Genomic DNA, 20,679 nt, shown 5'->3' with positions numbered 1-20,679 from the left:
TTATAACTATGTCCCTCTTTTTCCTTTTAAAAATAGCAAATTTCTAAAATCAAGAAATTTTTTAACTACAATACTAAATCTACGAAATAATAGATTGATACTGAAACATCTGAGTTACTATAATAGGATGCAAATATAAGCATCTTATGATTTTAATCTGTATTATGGTCAAAGTATAACAGAGGGATGATATTCTCCTAAAGGGGAAATGATTAAGCAAAATAATCAGACAAAGATGTAATGTGAAAGTTTTCTGATTAAATGGAATAGTAAATTTGGAGAAAAGCAATAGGATTAGACTGTTTTCTTGAAGAACTCTATACTAATGTATGTGATTGGCTTCCAAAATTTATCCATCATTGAAATTCAGGCTTTGAGCATGTTTTGGTAATAAGTTCTCAAAATTGGATTTTACACATGAATTGTATGGGTAATGGTAAAGAAAGTGAAATTATTTTAAGGTATGTCTGATAATCTTAAAGAGCAGAAGAGTTCATTTTGCAGTTGGACCCTCACAAATTTTTTAACTATTCTTATATCAGGTACAGGATTTAGGCATGGATAAAAACAGCAAACAGTATATAAATTGAAATTCTCTGAAGTTTCAAGACTGGAGAATCAGATTTAAATGATTATATTAAATTATAGTAAGATTATAGCAAGTCAGAATTATCTAGGAACCTCTAGATTTGGAACCAGAGGTGTCCTGAGAATAAAGCCTATTGTCCAAGAAAAGATATCTAAGAACCAGATAACTACATAAGACATCTGGGACTCAAAATGTGCTGGTTACATGAACATTGAGTATGGGTTACTAGGATACAAGGAGACTTGATATTAGTTAATATGGTTGATAATCATTGTGTTGCTTTAGTCTTTTGTTTCAAGATGTTTATGTTTAAATTTTCTTGGTGATATATCAATCTTCCTTTGCAAAACTAGTCCATTGTGAGCCCTCTAAATAGTTTGATCTGTACCTGACTTAATGTAACTATGCAATTATGGGACTCTTGAGAAAACTTTATTGCATTGTTTGAACCTAGCAAAACCTGTGGCTGGATGGTCTCTATATGTTGTTTAGAGACCCTTAACTAAGGACCATGTTATGCTAACCGGAAACTCAAATTCAAAGATTGATGCAAGGGTTTTCTCACAATTGTACATCTCAAGCAACCCATATATCCTATCTGAAAATTGGCCATCAATATTGTTTCTAAGGGCCCCTACCAGGTCCTTCTGCCTAGTCCCCCAGCTGTCAAACTTATGGGTATGTAGCCCTGAGGCATCTGAAGAAAGCCCCTACTCCTGAGTGGATGGCAGAACCCTCCAGGAACCTCAGAGCTGGTCTAGTATGGGCCCAGAAGTAGCTGACATCCAGATGAGACAGCTGTTCCAAGATTCTGGATGAGGGCTGAGTACACTGTCCTAGTTTTTTTTTTCCTCTTCCATTTTGTTGTGTGCCTAACTAGGAAGGACCTGATTCGAGTGTGTGTTGGCATGTCTTCCCTCTACATTCTCTTTTTTTCCCTCCTCTTTTTTTCTACTTGTAAGCAAACAATGGCTAGCAGTGATACCTAGGACATACTTCTGCAATAGGTCCCCTCAAGGAACTGACCCCCTCTCCCCTGGGCAACATCTCATCCTGGCCCACCTGGCCTCTTGTGGCATCTTGGATTTATACCTGCCTCTTGGCCAAAGGGGGAAATGTCAAGAAAACAGGAGGCGCCCTGTTTTCCAGAACTAAGGCCTGGCAAGCAAGCTATGCCCTGAACTTGGCATAACAACAATTCTTTGCGTTCACCCTCTGGCATATAATTATTGTATTGCTTTGACCAGTACCAGGTATTCTCTGAGTTCAGATAAGCTCAGACAAGTACCTATGTTCTGGTTATGAAGCCCTGCTATGAATCAAACTTGACTCATCGTAGCTGTTACAGCTTACTGTGCAGCCATTGATTGGTAAAAGTACTGAGATTTCCCCACATTGCCTTGGGTCCCTGCACTAGGGGCAGGGCTCCAGCACATGTGTCTTTTCTTGCAAACCATTTCCTTCACTTTGAAATTAAACTTCTGTTTAATTCCTGACTCTCCTGTCTCTAGCCTGCTTTGTCTGGCTCCCCAGCCATACTCAGGTTAGAGGCTGGTTTCAGCCGATTGGCACCCAGAATATAGAACACGTCCTAGGACTCAATTCTCATATTTTACTTGGGGCTGCCTACAGCTATGAATTTCTTTGCCCCAGGGAACAAATTCTATTTCCTTTACTCTAAAATGCCTCTGATAGAAATGTAAACATTCTATTAAATAAGGCCTTAACAAAATGTTTGCTAATTTTGCTCCCAGCCTCCTTTTTTTTTCTTTGACACAGACTTTCAGTTGTGTAGAGAACTTCCAATGAGGGAACTCCCTTCACCAGTCTTAGAGAAGTTACTGCCTGAGAAAGTAAGAGGCTAAATAATTTGCCTGAGTTTACAGCAGGTATGGCTTGAATCTACACTCTGAGGCTGGCTCTGGCCTACTCCCAAATATCTCCCATACAGTACTGGCTAATACATAAATTCTCCTTTTGTCCATTAAAAGTTAGTACCTTGGAAGTTGCTGCACACCAAGCTTTACTATCATTTTCACCTGGATTTGAACCAGCTCGAGTTCTTTTTGGGGGAGATTTTGAATGGGAGAAGATATGGCATCCTTAAAGGGAGAGGGAGGTACAACAGAGGAATTAAAAAAAAAAGTGACTGAAAACGTTGTTGTATTATCTTGTCTAAAGTCTACTCTGCCTGTCTTCAGCAAAGGTGAAAATCACAGCCAAGAAAAGTGAAGTAGGATTTCATCTTTGTCTTTGAAAATACCTCTGATGTCTAGATAAGCTGATAAAATAACTCCTCAGAAGGAAAAACCTTTTTTACGTCTTAAGATTCTGCTTTCTTTTTTTAAATTACCAATGTGATGTTACTGAGTATTTAATGAGATGATGGCTTGTAATTCGTGAAAAGGAAATGAATTCTTGTTGCGCCTTTTGACCATAGAGATTTGCTGCTGTGATAATGAGGATTCGAGAGCCCAGGACAACGGCACTTATATTTAGTTCCGGGAAAATGGTCTGCACGGGAGCCAAAAGGTACCGACCCCCGTGTTATCACCCCAAAAAATGAATCGCACCTAAATTGGGTGGCGTTATTAGAAAAATGTGGTTCCGGCCAGGTGCAGTGACACATACTGTAACTCCAGTTCCCCAGGAAGCTGAGGCTGGCAGGTTACCTGAGCTCTGGAGTTCTGAGGTATAATGGGCTATGCCAATCAGGTATCTGCCCTAAGTTCAGCACTGACACATGGAGCCCCAGGGAGCAGGGTGCCACCACACTGTCTTTTGTTGTTGTTCAGTCGTTTTCAGTTCTGTCTGACTCTCCCTGGCCCCATTTGGGGTTTTCTTGGCAGAAATACTGGAGTGGTTTGCTATTTCCTTCTCCAGCTTTTTTTTTTTTACAGAAGAGGAAGCTGAGGCAAACAGGGTTATGTGACTTGCCCAGGGTCACATAACTAGTAAGTGTCTAAATTCAGATTTGAGCTCAGGATGGGTGAGTCTTCCTGACTCCAGGCCTGGCACTCTATTCATTTTGTCACTACCCAATTCCATGCTGCCTAAGGAGATTCAAACTGGCCCAGGTCAGAAATGGAATAAGGCAAAGTTTCTGTCTTGATTAGAATAGGGATTAGGCCTGTGAGTGATCACAGCATTTCCAGATTGAGATAGGGAAATAGTCTTTCAAAAAATGTCCTAAAGCAAAGCACAGTGGTTGTATCCCAAGGGTTCAGTTTAAATGTTAGACTTTATTGCTGCTAATTAAAAAAATGAAACAAAACAAAAAACAACTAATATTTTGTCCTTACCCAAAACCCACCTGCTTGACTTCTAAGATCTTAACTTCTGAAGTTACCCTCCCAGGCCACTAATTTCTGTTCTTTCATTTCTATTGAACCCATTCTGCTTCTTCATTGTGACCTCCAGTCACAGATCATTGATCTTGGGGCTGGAATAGCTGGAAAGAATGGTGTTTGTCTATGCCAGTCTTCTCGATTTAGATGAAGCCCAAAGGAAGTGGCTTTCCCAAAGATATATGAATAGTTGATAGAGTCAGGACTAGTACTCATCTAGCAGTCTTATGTTATTTTTAGGCCTTATCCAACCTGTGCACTAGCCCCCTCCTAGCCCCACCTGACTCTTTGTCACAGCAATTTAAGGTAGGGAAAGAAACCATATTGCAGGGGGTTGAACTGTCCACTTGTCCCCTCCAAATAAGGTGTATCTCCACTGGGGTCGTTCAATCTGACTCCTGCTGATGCCTCAGAATTCCTTGTCCTAACCCGTCTATACCTTGCAAACTCCCAATCCTATGTAAATTCTACCATCTGCTTTCTTAGCATGAGTTCCCAAGCTGCCTAGGATTTTTGAAGAAAAGCACACTAATTGCTAATTGGTTCTCTTACACATTCATGTTGTCTAACCTCAGCTGCCGCTCAGCTCCCCTTTCACTTTTCTCTAGGTAACTCCCTGTTGAAATCCCCACAGTGATTGATCTTTTCTACTTCAGCTCTATGCCTAGTGTCCTCATTTTTAATAATCACTCAGGTCGAGAAGATAGAGGCCTTCCTACTTTAGCTTTTTCTTTCTCTTTATCAGTCTTTCAATAGATCTTCATCTCTTCATTCTTTGCTTTCTATTTCAGAGGGAGAGTTGTCCTTCTACCTTTCCAGAGTTACCTATTCTATTGCATCATAAGGGAGCTTGCCTAGAAATTATCACCTTTCTCTCGCACATCTTCCATTTCTCCCTTTCCATTAAGACTACCTCTTCTAACTACAGATATACTCATATCTCCTTTGTCTTAAAAAATAACCCCCAAACTCTCCTTCATCCCTGCTACTCCTGAATTTCAATGCTTTTTTCCCCCTTCCTTTACTAATATACATATTAAAAAAGTAACCTGGCTATGTGATCCTGGGCAGGTCACTTAACTCTTCTCAGCCTTGGTTTCTTCATCTATAAAAATCAGGAATAATAATGGCACCTACCTCCCAGGGCTTTTGTAAGGATCAAAAGAAATAACAGAAGAAAAGAGCTTCACAGTCCTTAAAGTGCTATTTAAATGCTAATCATTATTATTATTTAGAGTCATCTACATTCCTAAGTGAGAAGCTCGGGATCATTAAATCACTACGCAATCGCTCAAATGTAATATGGTCTCATTTCTTCCTACTCAGTCCTGAATCTATTTCATTCCACATGCCTTGCCTTTCCAAGACATATATATTGATAGCTTAACTCTATGGACTGTTCAAGATATATTTCACAATCCAAGCAATATGCGCTTTTTCTTTTGCACTGATCAAGAGATTTTCTTTTAAGCAATGTTCAGGGATTTGTTAAACAGAATATTACTACATAATATATAATTTAGCATAATGCAACATGCGACAACACGTGGCTTTGGTTGAAGGGACCCTGTGATTTTTTTTTAACAGTTCACATTTATTAGCACCCAACCCACATACAACCCTTCTCTCCCTTTCATCCTCATTGGGGAAAAAAAAGAAAAACAAGACCTTCATTAAAATATGCTATCTGTACATGTATGTGTGTTTGTGTGTGTGTGTGTGTGTGTGTGTGTGTGTGTGTGTGTGTGTGTGTATAATTCTGTATCTTGAGTCAATTGCCTCTTTGTCAGGAGATGAGTAACACTCACCATCATTAGTACTCTGGAATCATGGATGGTCATTACATTGATCAGAGTTCTTATGTCTTTCAAAGTTATTTGTCTTTACAATATTATTATTATTATTGTATAAATTATTTTTCTGGTTCACCTCACTTCATTCTGCATCAGTTTATATAAGTTTCTCTAAGCCCACCTCTCGTCATTTCCTATGGCACAATATTCCATCATATTCATATACCATAATTTGTTCAGCCATTGCCCAACTGATAGATGCCCCTTAGTCTCTAGTTCTCTGCCACTACGAAAAGGACTACTATGCATATTTTCACACATGTAGGTCCTTTTCCTCTCTTTTTGATCTGTTTGGTGAATATGCTTAGTAGTGCTATCAGTGAGTCAGAGGATTTGCATAGTTTAGTGACTCTTTGGGCATAGTCCCAAATCGCTTTCCAAAATGGCTAGACCAGTTCACTTGGTCATTAATAGTACAGTACAGTAGTGTTACTATTTTCCCACATCTCCTCCAACATTTATCATTTTCTGTTTTTGTCATCTTTGCCAATCTGATGCGTGTGAGATGAAACTTTAGAGTTGCTTTAATTTGCTTTTCTCTAATTAGTGATTTAGAACATTTTTTAATATTGTTGTTGATAGTTTGAATATTCTTTTGAAAAGTGTCTGCAGTGTGTTTTTTATCCACTTTGATTTTCCAAACCGATTTTTCAAATCATATGGATCTCACTAAGGAGGATTTATAGTTTTTCAAGACTTGCTTTAAATAGTACAGTGTCATCCACAAATAGGAGTATTTGAGAGAATCTTTTCAAGGCACTCCGGAACATTGAATATGTGAGGTGAGCTTAGGTCTTTAAATTTTTCTCTCAGTTATTACTCATTTGAACAAAGTTTTCTAGTCACATAGACCATAGAATCTTATATAACTTTGACATGTAGATTGTACACACCTAGTTTGAATATAACCTTTAAAGACTGTGTTTTGTTCTACCAAGTTAAATGCTTTTAAATATATGTGTGCATGTACGTAATGGCTAGGTGATGCATTGGTTAGAATGGCAGATGTGAAAGCAGGAAGACCTGAGTTCAATTCCAGGCTTGGTCACTTACTAGCTATGTGACCCCGGGCCAGTCATTTAACCACTGTCTGAATCAGTTTCCTCATCTGTAAAATGGGGATAATAATAGCACCTACCTCTCAGGATTGTTATAAGGATAAACTGAGATAGTATTTATAAACTGCTTTACAAACCTTGAAGTGCTATATGAATGTTAGTTGCTATTTTTATTATAACACATATGTAAAAAATTTAACAATACAAGTGCTTAAAAATCCAGTTTTATATTAGGAGTCATCTATTTTTCCTTCACTAGGTCCTGATTCTGTTCAAGTTCTGGATGGGGAGGGAAGGGGAGGAAGTACCTACTCATTCCCTCTTTCCCACTTGGTGATCTCATCTACTCCTAAGCTCTAGTCATCACAGAAGTTCAAATACATAAATCTAAATCTATCTATCCCTAACCACACCTTTTTTGTTAAGCTCTAGAATCAGATTTTCAACTGCTTGCTTCAGAACTCCAACTGAATGTCCCATCATTCATTCAAGATAAACATTTCTGTATTAGCTGTGTGACCCTGGGCAAGTCACTTAACCCCAATTGCCTCCCCCCCAAAAAAAAGATAATTTCTAAAACCAATGCATGATCCTCTGCTACCCTAAGTATTATTATCTACTTCTGTTAAGAACACAACCAAAAACCATCTTAGTTACCCATGATTAAAGCTTTAGAGTTCTTCTTGATGCCTTGATCTCTTTTGCCTATGAGGTCCAATCAGTGACCTACTCTTGTTGATTCTAATTCAGCTCAAACTGCCTCACTTCAGGCCCTCATTCACTACTGAATGACTGTGGTGGCCTCCTAGTTTAATCTCTGCTGATCTATACGTTTCAGAGTAAGTCTTATCGTTCTGCTCAAAAATTGTCAGCGCTACAATTACCTGCACATTCCTTAGCCTGACATTAAAGGTCTTTCACAATCTGGCGCCATTATCTACAATCTAGCCTTATTATCCACTGTTCTCCTCTTCAAAAACGATGTTCCAGACACACTGAACTCTTTGCCATTGTTGGCTGCCTTGGGCTCATGTTGTTCCCTTCATTAAAATATTCTTGTGCCTTCCGTCTCAGACTATACTAGGTTCAGCTCACATACACCCTCTTTAACAAAGATTTTCCCCGGCTTTCGTTCTCCCTTTACCCAAGCATATTGAATTCTCTGTCTCCTCTGTTCTTCCAGATGATTTGGCACTGAAGTCTTGACATAGAATTAAAGTCGTTTGTCTCATGTGTTACCACAGAAAGAATACTGGATTTAGTCGGTTTTACTTCCTAGCCATGTAGCTTTGAGCTACTTGGACCACTTCTCTGATTCTGTTTTCTCATCTATAAAATAGGGACGGTGATTCTTGCGTTATGTAACTCACTGTACTGTTGAGAGAAAAGAGATTTTTATATAGTGCTTAAAAGGTTACAGATATTAAATGTCATCGTTACTCTTACATCCTCTACATAGATGTAAGTTCCTTTAGTTCAGAGAATCTTTCTCTCTCTCTCTCTCTCTCTCTCTCTCTCTCTCTCTCTCTCTCTCTCTCTCTCTCTCTCTCTCTCTCTCTCTCTTTCCCCCCCTCCCTCTCCCCCCCTCTACCTCTCCCCCCCCTCCCTTCTTCTCCTTTCTCTCCCCCCCCCATTCTCTCTCTCTTCCTGTCCCCCTTCTTTCTTTCCTCCCTTATTTTCAGTTTCAGGCCTATCTTTAGATAGAGGAATCCACATAGTTCACCAACTTCCTTCCTCCTACATCCTGCTCTGTTTCTCTATACCCCTGCCCCCAACTCAGATCTGATCAATATCACAGCTATACTAGTCGCTTCTGTTTACTACAACGTTCTAACTATTTTCTTCCCATTTGGGGTTGTCAAGATATTAGGAGAGATACCCTCTTGTTCTAGAGCTAAGGCCCAGCAAGCAGGCCATATTTTGACCTTGGCATAACAATAATCCTTTGAGCTCACCCTCTGGATGCTCCCAGCTCCAGCAAAATCCCAGAATTGTTTCGCACCGGCATCAGGTGGTGTCTGAGCTTGGACAAGCACCTGTAGTACCCATGTTCACGCTGTTGTTGTTACCCCTCATTGTCAGGGCTACAGCTCACTACACAGCCATTGGTATAAATATTGAGATCTCCCTGCACTGCCTTGGCCCGGCCCCCCCACACACACACACACACTAGGGGCTGGGCTCTGACACATGTGTCTTGGCTTGCTGTTTTCCTCACTCTGAAATTAATTAAACTTCTGTTTGATTCCTGACTCTCCTGTCTCTTGCCTGCTTTGTCTGGCTCTGGCCACCCAGAGGTTACAGACTAGTTCTAATCTGGTTGACAGGGTCTGAGTTAAAAGGCAGATCTATAGTAAAAAGTATCCAATAATCAGGTTATATAATGGACATATTTTGGAAATGTCAACAGTGCATCTCTAGATATGCGCACACACATACGCGCGCACAAACACACGCACACACACACAAGCACTCATTTAGCATTTACATGTCATTTATGGTTTTTTTTTTTATGTGCATATGTCTTATTTAGCCACATACTTCATAAGCTCCTTGAGGGCAGAACCCCTTCTAGCACCTAAAAACAGTACCTTGAAGATTGTACACACTAGTGTGTGTGTGTGTGTGTGTGTGTGTGTGTGTGTGTGCGCGCGCGTGCATGCGTACATGTGTTTTAAATAAATCAAAAACCATTTTGGAATTTATATTAAGACCTTTCATATGTTTATGCCCCTTTCCAGTGAAGAATTGTCTCGACTTGCAGCAAGGAAATTTGCCCGTGTGGTACAAAAGCTTGGATTTCCTGCCAGATTTCTGGATTTTAAAATCCAGAACATGGTTGGAAGCTGTGATATGAGGTTTCCCATCAGGTTGGAAAGCTTGGCGCTCACCCATCAGCAGTTCAGCAGGTATGGTAGCCACCTCTATGACCTTGGTTAATTTGAAGTTAAAACTCATTTCATTATATAATGTGTCATTTGGAAGATGTTAGGTTTATTTTTTTAATTGGAAGACAGAATAGAAATAAAGATACCTTACTTAAGTGGTTATAAAATTATCATATCCCATGTTTACAATCTTTTTTAAAAAAATCTGTGGACTTATTGAACATCTTTATTGAACACCTACTGTGTGCAAGGCAATTTGTTGCGACACCACTAGCAGGGGAAGAGGAGTGTTCACTTGCTAGGACTAATAAGGTTAGCAGAGGGTCAGAGATTCAGGAGGTGTAGGAAGGGAAGGGAGGGGTTGTGGAATGAAGATTACAAGAGTCAGATGGTGAAGCTATGTGAGTAGTCTCACCTAATTCCTATTTTAGGGCCTATATTAACTGTGTCTAAATTGCAAGGATTCTTAGCCCAAGGTGTGTGTGTGTGTGTGTGTGTGTGTGTACACACATAAATATATACATATATACATGAAGTGTATGTAAAAATTTATATGTTTCTACATAACTGTTTTCCTTTGTAATCCTATGGATTTTATTTTTTGCACTCAAAAACAAACACTACTCTAAGACAGAATCCGTGGACTTCACCAAACCACCGAAGGAATCTGTGGCATAAAAAAGGTTAAGAATCTCTGCTCCAGAGCATTTTCATGACTCCTCAACCCTATCTTGACTATGGGATTACATCTGGTCATGATACATACCCTGAGCACAGGATCTTCCTAGTCTCATAGCCTCTGTGCCATGTGCAAACTAGCCTGGAGCCAATTTGACTTGGAACTGATGGATGCTTATTTTGGAGAACATCTCTAGGGAAAGGATGGGGAAGTGTGGCAGCAACATCTCAAGGACCTGCATGTTTCACTATTATAATCATAACGCTTAATAATAACAGTTTCTTGTATTAATAGCAAAGTATTTTAAAGTTTACAAAGTACTTAACCTTTCAAAGTTGCCCCAACTAGGACTGAAGGAAAGGGGAGAAGGTACCTCACCTTAGGCACTCTATTGGTTGTCAATCAACCTCATTATTTAGGTGCAGCTGGATGATGCAGTGGATAGAGCCTTGGGCTTTGAATCAGGAGGACCTAAGTTCAACTCAGACACTTAGCAACTATGTGGCCCTGGTCAAGTCACTTAAGCTTTGTCTTCCTCAGTTTCCTCAAATGCAAAATGGAGATTATAACAGCACCTGACTCCCAGGGTTGTTATTGAGAATCATATAAGACAATATTCATAAACTCTTAGCATAATACATGGCACACTATAGGATCTTTAATAAATGCCTTTCACCCTTTCACCCACCCTCACATTTATTCCCGGTGATGAGATACCTCTCAATTTGTCCTTAAATGAATTTGAGATGGATTTGCCACGAGCAGTAAAGCAGTCTCCTGTGTGAGAATCGACCAACTTAGAACTGAATTCAGGGTTCAAGTCCTAATGTTACCCTGGCATTTAGAGATGCCAAACTTCTCATTTTCAAGGTGCTGCTGCAGGTTTGACCTCCAGAGACTCAGGGGTGAGGACTGATAATGGACATTGCTTAGAAATTGTTACGGCGTCATTTTGATCACATAGATGGAAAATCATACATGCTCTTTATTAACACAGGTAATATGTTAGAAGGTGGGGAGTTTATAGTCCTCAACCGTCTAGGGAATTATTTTATAAAATAAATAATCTTTCGGTGACACAATCAACCAAGCTTTAATTTAGCTCTTTGGCATGTTAATTTGATGGGGTTTAATTTGGTAGCTGGGTGCACCTGAACTTAATACTGACAACTCAGGGCTCAGCATTTCCACAGCTTAGCAAATGGCCTTGTGTAGTCTAGCCACATGTTTCAATTCCACAAATGTTAAATGCTTACTACATGTTAGGTGCCTGATTCTGAGTTGATGTCTTCTGATGTACTCTGCTGTGAGGATTTCATTGGTTTATACAGCAAATTAGACTTTCCTGGCAACTCTGGCTCCAGCTATGTCTGGGTGAAGTTTCTTTCTGTCTTCTGTAGCTGCCTTGAGAAATATCCCCCCAGCCAAATACCATAACATAGCCCCTATATTTTGATAACTTCTTTCAGATAATCATAGACTCACAGATCATTAGAGCTGTGGAAGAGACCTTAGAGCTAATCTAATTCAAATCCTTTATTTCATGAATAAGTTAACAGGTTCAGAACAATTGAATCACACAGTTAGTAAATAGGAGAGCCAAGACTAGAGCTTGGAGACCACCAGTTTTTCTGCTAGAGAGCCCTGTTCAGTTAGGGGAAGACAGGGAGAGAGAAAAGGAAGAGGAAAAGACTCTAGCCTGAGCTCAAGAGGGCAAAGTACAGAAAACGTAGAGATCTCAGACCAAAGGGCATCTTCTTCTCTTTTCAATATGTGCCCCTGTTAGGACTATGGCAGCAGAATCACAGGGGCAGTAATTTAGAGCTGGGAAGGGCCTTTAAATCCATCTGGTCCAACCACCTTATTGTATAAATGAGGAACGTGAGAGATAAATTAAATGACTCGCCCAGGGTCACACAGGTACTAGGATTTGAACCTGATGTTTCCTCCACTTACAAACCGGCCAAATTAAAAAGCAAAGGGGTTTATCCTTACAGCCGTTTATGGTTCATTAGACCAGAGTTAGAGGAAAGACAAAGATCACTGAGTATTATGGTATCGTAGATTTAAGGCTAAAAAGGACCGTAAAGAACATGCAAAATTTAAAGTAAAATGTTTAGGTGGCACTACCAAATGAAGCTCAGTCAAAGATATTAAACCTCTCAGTAGATCATTGGAAGATGAGATTTTTATTTATACATAAAACAAATCCCTCCTATGAAGAAAGGAATGATACTCGCTTTTACCTCATGATCCGGTCTTTGCTAATTTGCCTTTTTGGCTCCTTCCCAAAAAGGGGAGGGATGGGAATGATGCCATTTGGAATTTACTTAGGCTATTTCTGCTGCACATTTCCAGGACAGATATGTATTTTACGCATAATTTTGTAGCTTATAGAAACTTAGCAGTCAAGGGGAGTTTAGAGGTAATTAGTCCTATCTTTCACTCCATTCAGAATTCCTTTTGATAATATCCTTGACAGGCCTCTACTCAAACACTTCTAAAGGCACTCACTGCATCACAAAACAACCTATTCCTTTGATTGATAGCTTTAATTTGTTCTTTTACTTGAGCTGAAATCTGTCTCTGTACAATGTCTACCTATTGACAGCAGGGTACACCTGAACTTAATACTGCCCAAGTCACAGCTCAACACTTCCATGGCTTAGCAAATGGCCTTGTGTAGTCTAGCCCCATGTTTCAATTCTCTGCTCCTTTTAATCCTTCTTTTACATGACAGCCTTTCAAATATTAAAAAAAAGAAAAACAACTACATGCTTTTCTTTACTAGGCCAAATATCCCCATTTCTCATATGATGTGGCTTAGAATTCCCCTCACCATCCTGATGATTGTCCTTTGGACATATCTCACTTTCTTAATGTCTCTTAAATTGTAGTGCCCAGAACTGAATGCAACACTGGACGTGGTCTGCCCAGTATATAGAAACATGGGAATAGGAGTTCTTAAGAATATTGTATTTGCGCTGACACACCCTGAGATTGGGCAGCCAAGGTCGTGCTGACTCATGTTGAGCTTTTTTCAAGTCTTCATACTGAGGGGGTGAGAGGTCCCTGGGGACTACTCCAAATTCACCATTATCATCCTAAAGCACCAAGACCTTAAGTACAGAGGACATGGCCCAGACCCTCAAAGTTCAGGAAGACTCATAGGTTTGCCTCTATTACATTCAAATTCATATCAAGATTATGTTCCACTTGAATTAAATTAGTTGATGAATTTATATTCAGATTGCTTTAAGATGGCACATATTAAAATCAATAACCTAAAGAGATCAATAGTTTTTGAAGCGTTAGATATTGTTAAATGAGACATTCTACTATTAGGTAAAACTATTCAGCTGTTATGGGGTAGTGGGTTTCCCTTCCCTGGACATCTTCTGACAAAGGCTAGATGACTACTTGATGATTATATTGTGGAGAGAGTTTTTATTTGAGAGTGTAAGATGTTCAGATTGAGCCAGACGGCCTCTGAGAGCTCCTCCAGATCTGAAACTCTGTGCTCCTTAATAATAGGTTACATGTATATCTTCCTTGATATTATGCAAGTGGTATTCTCAAAGATGGTGTAAGATGTAATTTTATGTTCTGAGTTTTAAATATGAAATGAAAATAGTTGTCAAGGACTTATAATCTTTTCCTCTGCTATCATAACAGTTATGAACCTGAACTATTTCCTGGCCTCATTTATAGAATGGTGAAGCCAAGAATTGTCTTGCTTATCTTTGTATCTGGAAAAGTGGTATTAACAGGTAAGTTCTAGAAATATCTGCTATCTTCTACACAAATGCAATTACTTGTTTGTCCTTCTAGCTATCTGTAAATAAATACATATATGTGTGTGTGTGTGTGGTGTGTGTGTGTGTGTGTGTGTGTATTTGGTGATTTCAATACTTTTGACATACAGTAAAACTTCATTTGGGGCAGCTAGGTGGCACAGTGGTTAGAGTACTGGGCCTGGAGTCAGAAAGACTCATCTTCCTGAGTTCAAATCTGCCCTTACACACTCACTTTGTGACCCTGGGCAAGTCATTTAACCCTGCTTGCCTCAGTTTCCTTATGTGTAAAATGAGCTGGGGAAGGAAATGGCAAACTACTCCAGTATCTTTGCCAAGAAAACTCCAAATTTGGTCATGAAGAATCAGACACAACTGTAAACTATTGAACAACAACCAAAAAAAAAACCCCTTCATATTAATCCCACTGGTCTAGAATGTGTAATTCAGATACACATTACCTGAAGTTGACTTTTGTCTTGACAGCCTTTTTAATACTGATAGTAGTTGCTAAATGTATGTGTGTATGTGTATATATTTTTATGTATATTACGTGGGGGAGGAGAAAGAGAGAAAAAGAGAGAGAGAGAGAGAGAGAGAGAGAGAGAGAGAGAGAGAGAGAGAGAGGGTGCACTTTAAAGGTAGCAAAGTGTTCTACCTATACTAAGGTAAATACTATGAGGGTTGTCCTGTTTGCAAAATGAATAAACTGATGTTTAGAGAACTGACTTACCAGTGGACATCTACCTAGTAAGTCCCAAAAGGGAGATTGTAACCCTGGTATCTTTTAACTCCAAATGTAGCATTCTTTCCACTCTTCCATATTGCCTTTAAATCAAATGGATAATTTATGTTAGACATATTTAGCCAACTTAAGTGAACAAAAGAAGGCAGCCTATTGGACTTGATGTCATTAAAGACAGTTCCTGCCCCTAATGCTTACTAGTTGTGCAATCATGGCTAAGTCACTTAGCTCCTCTGAGCCTTGCACAACTCTCTTAAGACACATCTGCTTACTTATAGATGGGTTTTGATGCAAGCAATTTCCAAACACACAAAATCAAGTGAACAAACTTTTCAATACAGAGATTATTATAAATAATTCAAATAATTCATTAAAGTTATGTCCCAAAGAACCTCTACTGAATAACATCATTAGTATAATTAGTGTTACCATGTGTATGTAAAGTCAATAAAAAACGTTCTTCAAATACTTCATAATTTAAACTTAGCTAAGTCAGATCAGCCTTTTCCACCTGCCCTTGAGGTAAGAAAAACCATAAGGTTTTACCGTACATGAGATTTTAATTTTGTCCAAAAAGTTACTATGACTTTTGATGTTGTTCCAAATCATGTGAGTAAATAAGTATACCTATCACTAGTAACAAGAGAGCACAGAAAGCAAGTCTGAGGAGGAAGGGCAGACTCTTTCCCCATGCTATAGGTCCCTACAGTCTGCACATAGGAACAAAGAACCAGAGGTTCTGCTGGTGGCATTTGGAATTTGCCCTCAAAACTATAAAACTGGGCAGTAAATAGAGCTCTGGCCTTGGAGTTAGGAGGACCCGAGTTCAAATCCAGCCTCAGACATTTAACACTTACTAGCTGTGTGACCCTGGGCAAGTCATTTCACCCTGATCGCCTCACCAAAAAACAAAAACACTCTATAAAACTGTATTATACTTGAAAAGAGGAGACAGGGCCTCATCACCTCCCAGAGCATCTTGACTGTAGGGAGAAAGATTCCTAAGTATCTTTCCCTTCCTGGCCCTGTTGAAAGTGTTCCCCTGGAGGATTTTGTGTGTAAAGGTGTTCTGCTGAGTTGCCCGAGACCTTAAACCATATAGTTTTCCAGTTTTCCCAGAAGTTTTTGTCAAATAGTGAGTTTTTATCCCAGAAGCTGGAGTCTTGGGGTTTATCAAACAGTGGGTCTTGTGTACCTGATCTATTCCATTGATCCACCTTAAGGCTTTTTGGGCTTGAGAATAATTCATGTTCCCCTTTTGAGGCTTTGTAGGCAGGCTTTTCAATATTGTTGTCATCTTCTGAGTTTGTGTTTTGATCTTCCCTGTTACTATAGTAGCTTCCTATGGTCAGGGTTCATTTCTGGTTTTTGCTCATTTTTAAAAGCTGATTTCATGACGTAAAGTTTAACTCTGCTCCTGGGACAAGGGGTAGGGGTGGGGGAAACAGGGAGAACTCTCTCAAGCCTTCTTGCGCTGGGGGCCAGGGACCTGGTCACTGACTTTCTGCAAAAGGGCCTCCAGGGTTCATGGCTTGCTCACTGTGCTGGGGTGATCTGGCCTAGTTGCACCTGTTGTGCTGGGGTTCCGGAACTGGCAGTTTGCTTTCTGCACTGGGGGGTGGAGGCCTTACAGCAGTCCCGCTGTGCCACTGGCCTTCTGAGCCAGGACCAAGGGACCTCAGTTGCTGATGTGTGCTGTGGCTAAGAGCCTTCCCCTGGTTTGCCTGGACACTGTCTGAGCTGGGCTGTGCTCCCCTTTTGACCAGGTGAGACAGATTTTTCCTGAAGTCCTTTAAGTTATCTTGGGCTGGAAAATTGTTTCACTGTCTTTTTGTGGATTCTGTCGTCCAGAATTCTTTGAGAGACTTGATTTAACGTTTCCAAGAGAAATTGGGGAGAGTTCAGGCTTCTCTCCACCATCTTGGCTCCTCCCCCAAAATGATAGTTTTGTTTTCATTTTTTCCTAATCTAGCATCTTTAGTGGCTACTCTTTGTTCTTTCAATTTTTGGCAACAGTAAATTTAATAGAAACATGAGACTTGGAAAAATACAAGAGATGTTTAATAAATATCGTTTGAGGGAAGGTTATTAAAAGCTACATCTTCACTGATATGAATGAGGGTAGCTGCTGGGAATTACATTTGTACCGTGATTCAAAGGGTAGAGTGCCAGTTTTATGTAGACTAATATTCGATCCTGGGGGAAAGCATGAACATAGAGTGGGATGGAAGGGGAGGTCAGGTTTTCTCTGGCTTACCTCCGACTAAGTCCAAGAAAATATCCAAAATAAAGCTTAGGTATGGCTCCTATCAATAGTCTTCCCAAAATATGATAACAGTATCCCTTCTAGAAAAGGTACTCAATGACTAAACAATGTAGTTATCTGATATAGGACAGCTTTTCACGTTCTCTACTACCGAAACTCCATACGGTATAAGAGAATCTCAGGTATACCTTAAAAATATGTAAAACATTGCAAATACCTCCATTATGGTCATCATTCTCTCCTTGGAAGATAAAGAAAGCTTTGTGGGACTGCTGAACTGATATTTGATATTCACCGTGGACCTAAACACTCTAAGGCACAAATCTAGCAGTGGAAGGGCATGGCTTCTAATCCTTCAGCTACAGGACAGCCTTACCATGGGTAATCTTATCTAAGAACCATGATAAATCTGCTGGGCAGCTAGCACCTGAGTCAGGAACTCTTGAACTCATAAGGTTAAACACCAAGATTGGAAGCTTCCATTTCTTAGAATCACTTGTTGCTGACTTGGGCTCTTAAAAGGAAATAGATGAGGCAGCTGGGTGGCCCAGTGGATAGAGCACCAGCCCTGAAGTCAGGAGGACCCGAGTTCAAATCTGACCTCAGACCAAACACTTGACACTTACTAGCTGTGTGACCCTGGGCAAGTCACTTAACCCTAATTGACTGAAAAAAAGAGTCTAATTATCTTTGTGATGCACACTAGTCATGGAGAGCAAATAGGAGTTCTTTGTGTCATCCTGGTGAAGTTCGTGTCTCTCAGCAAGGAGCCAAACTAATGATTTTACTGGAGAGAAACAACATGAATCCAGATAAAGTAAATTCTAAATAAACACAGACAACTCCTGGGGTGTGGAGGTGAGGAAAGAGCCCTAGAAACCACAGGGATCAGGCTAGACCTTGTAGAAGAGATGATACTTAGGACTGAGCTTTGAAGGAAGCTGGGGATTTTTGGAGGCAGAAGTGAGGAGGGAAGACCTTCTCAGAATGCCAAGTCATGGAGACAGGAAATGGAACAGCCAGTAAGACAGTTTGTTGATACAGTAGAGCACCTTCTGCTGACATACGTGGTACATAGCACTTCAGAGTTCAGCCCAAACAAGATTAAACTGTAATTGGGAAATATTTTAACAACATGTGTAAAAATACAATAAAGCATGAATAAGGTTAACGTGAGGTTTTCTAAGTCAATGTGCCACCAACAGGGATCCTTATGTATGATTTAGTGATCTGTTTTTAAATGAGTTTGACACCACTATTGTAGAGTGAGTAATGATGGGATGAGCCTGGAAAGATAAGCTGGAGATATTTTGAAGAGTTTTAAATTCCAAACTGAAAAGTTTCTGGAGCAAGGGAGTGATGGAGAATATCGTTTTGACGGCTGTGAGGAGGATGGATTTGAGGGAGGTTGGAAGCAGGGAAAACAATTAGGAGATTATTGTAATAGACAAGGCAAGGGAGCAGTGATTAGGGACTGAACTAGGGTAGTGAGTGGACAGAAGGAGGCAGAGGTAAGAATATGAAGTTTATGAAGGCAAATTTGACAAAACTTGCCAAGTGGCTATGGAGGATAGAGGACTCCAAGGGTATGAACTTGTATAACGGAAGAATGGTGGTGCACTTTGTAAAAGTTTGGAAGAAGGATGTAATTTGAGTTAATGATAATGAATTCTATTTTGAGCACATTAAATTTGAGATCTCTGGGACATATCTGGTAACAAAATCAAGATTTGAACTGAGGTTCTCTGAGTAAATCCAGCGTTCTTTTCACTGTACCACAATGTCTCTAGTCCCTGCTCTTCTATATCTTACCTCTCTATGGCTCAGTTTTCTCATCAGTGAAATAGGGGGTTGAATTAGATAATATCAATGGTCCCTTCTGGCTCTAAAATTTTGTATTATAATTTTCTTCCTTCTAGTTGTTGGACATTTGTTGCCCTCCAGGGGGAGCCAAAACATAATACTATATGGTGTGATACGAGCTTGAAGTGAATATTCTTCAGGAAATCAGCTTTGGTTTTATATCTAAAGAAAATGTTTGAAAAGAGGGGTGGGGTGGAAGAGAATTTCATATTTCCAATGAAACGCAAAATCTTTTAATACAAATTGGTGTGTTTCCAAACTCCTAGGAGTGAGTTCCAAAATAGAACTGCACTTAAAAATTAAAAAGTTGTGAAATCTTTTTTGTTATCTATTATACGTCTTGCAGTTTAGATTATGCCTAAGGAGGATATATGCCCATGTGTCAAGAAGCCTGATAGGGTACAAGAAATCTATGTCAAGTTTTTCTTTTGTTTCTCTGGTAAGAGAAAAGTAAAATATATATATATATATATATATATATATATATATATATATATATATATATATATATATATATATATATATATATGATACAATATAAATTACTCTCTGAAACGCCAAACTTGGAACCCCACTTTTAGGTTAGGCTATAATGTCCTTAGGGATGTAAGTGCAACCTTCCCTTACATAACTAACAGTTTCTCTACATACCGCCTCCCCAGACATGTATACCAAGATTCTTTTTCCCTGTACTTCAGTAAACCTCTAAGTTCATAGCTGTGCAGAACAAAGTCCATTAACAATCTGTGATCCTGTGGAACTCTTGTCAGTCTGTTGATAAATGAATGAATAAAGCATTTATTAAGTACTTAGGATGTATAAAGCACTATTTTAAACACTGGGAATACAAATAAAAAGGCAAGAAGTCCCTGTTATCAAAGAACTTATATTCTAATGAGGGAGACAATACATAAAGGTTTCAGCTGTAAGTCAGATGGAAAAATACCTTGATCCTCAGAGTACAGCAGCTAAACAGATGGTGATGCCTCTTCTTTAATGCCATTTCCACTGATAAAATCATGTCACTTTCTGATGTTGAACCATTTGACAATGCTACGAGGGCTATGCTAATGGAGGCAGGGATGGTAGTCTGGGGAGAGGGGTTTTGCCATTCCCAAGACTTCTATGTCCATCTTCCTGTTGGTCACAATTGGTCAGCAACTATTGCTAGTAGTGATGAGAAAGATGGCTCCTTTTTTCCACAATGATTTTTTTTCCCCTTGAGGATAGCTGTAAGAGATAAACTTAGAAGCTGGTTTGGGGGTTACTGCTGTTCTGAAGTCTTTTGGGTTCATCAATGTTTGAAGGGAAATGGTGTTCAAAGTTGGTGGTAGTAGCTTACTTGTGTGGCATGTGCTGCCTCCTATCTCACCTTCAGGATGCCTTCTGCTTCAGCTAGATTGGCTTGCTTGTCCCAAGTGTGGCAATTGGTTGGCAGAGATGGCTGGTTATGGATTCTCCATGGAGGATCTACCCAACATACTTGGAGGCCTTCCTCTGGTTCTCTTATCGTTTCGTGGATATCGGTGCAGTGCTTTGGCTGTCCCCATCTTGCGTTTCTAATTCTCCCTGCCAGTTTGACATTTTTTTCTTATTG

General features: G+C 39.7%; 1 protein-coding gene across 1 annotated transcript in view; it reads left to right on the top strand.

Moving 5' to 3' along the window:
* TBPL2 (TATA-box binding protein like 2) overlaps nt 1-20,679 on the top strand; it is a 77,050-nt gene that overhangs the window by 22,009 nt on the left and 34,362 nt on the right. The window contains exons 4-6 of the mRNA XM_020986156.2: nt 3,030-3,121; nt 9,589-9,756; nt 14,090-14,184. Of these exons, the coding sequence (XP_020841815.2) occupies nt 3,030-3,121; nt 9,589-9,756; nt 14,090-14,184 (355 nt within the window). The remainder of the gene's footprint in view (nt 1-3,029; nt 3,122-9,588; nt 9,757-14,089; nt 14,185-20,679) is intronic.

The sequence above is a fragment of the Phascolarctos cinereus genome, unplaced genomic scaffold, assembly GCF_003287225.1.
Source record: "Phascolarctos cinereus isolate Bilbo 61053 unplaced genomic scaffold, phaCin_HiC Scaffold_3;HRSCAF=262, whole genome shotgun sequence".
NCBI lineage: Eukaryota > Metazoa > Chordata > Mammalia > Diprotodontia > Phascolarctidae > Phascolarctos > Phascolarctos cinereus.
The sequence above is the reverse complement of the archived record's forward strand: the minus strand, read 5'-3'. Positions and strand labels throughout refer to the sequence as shown.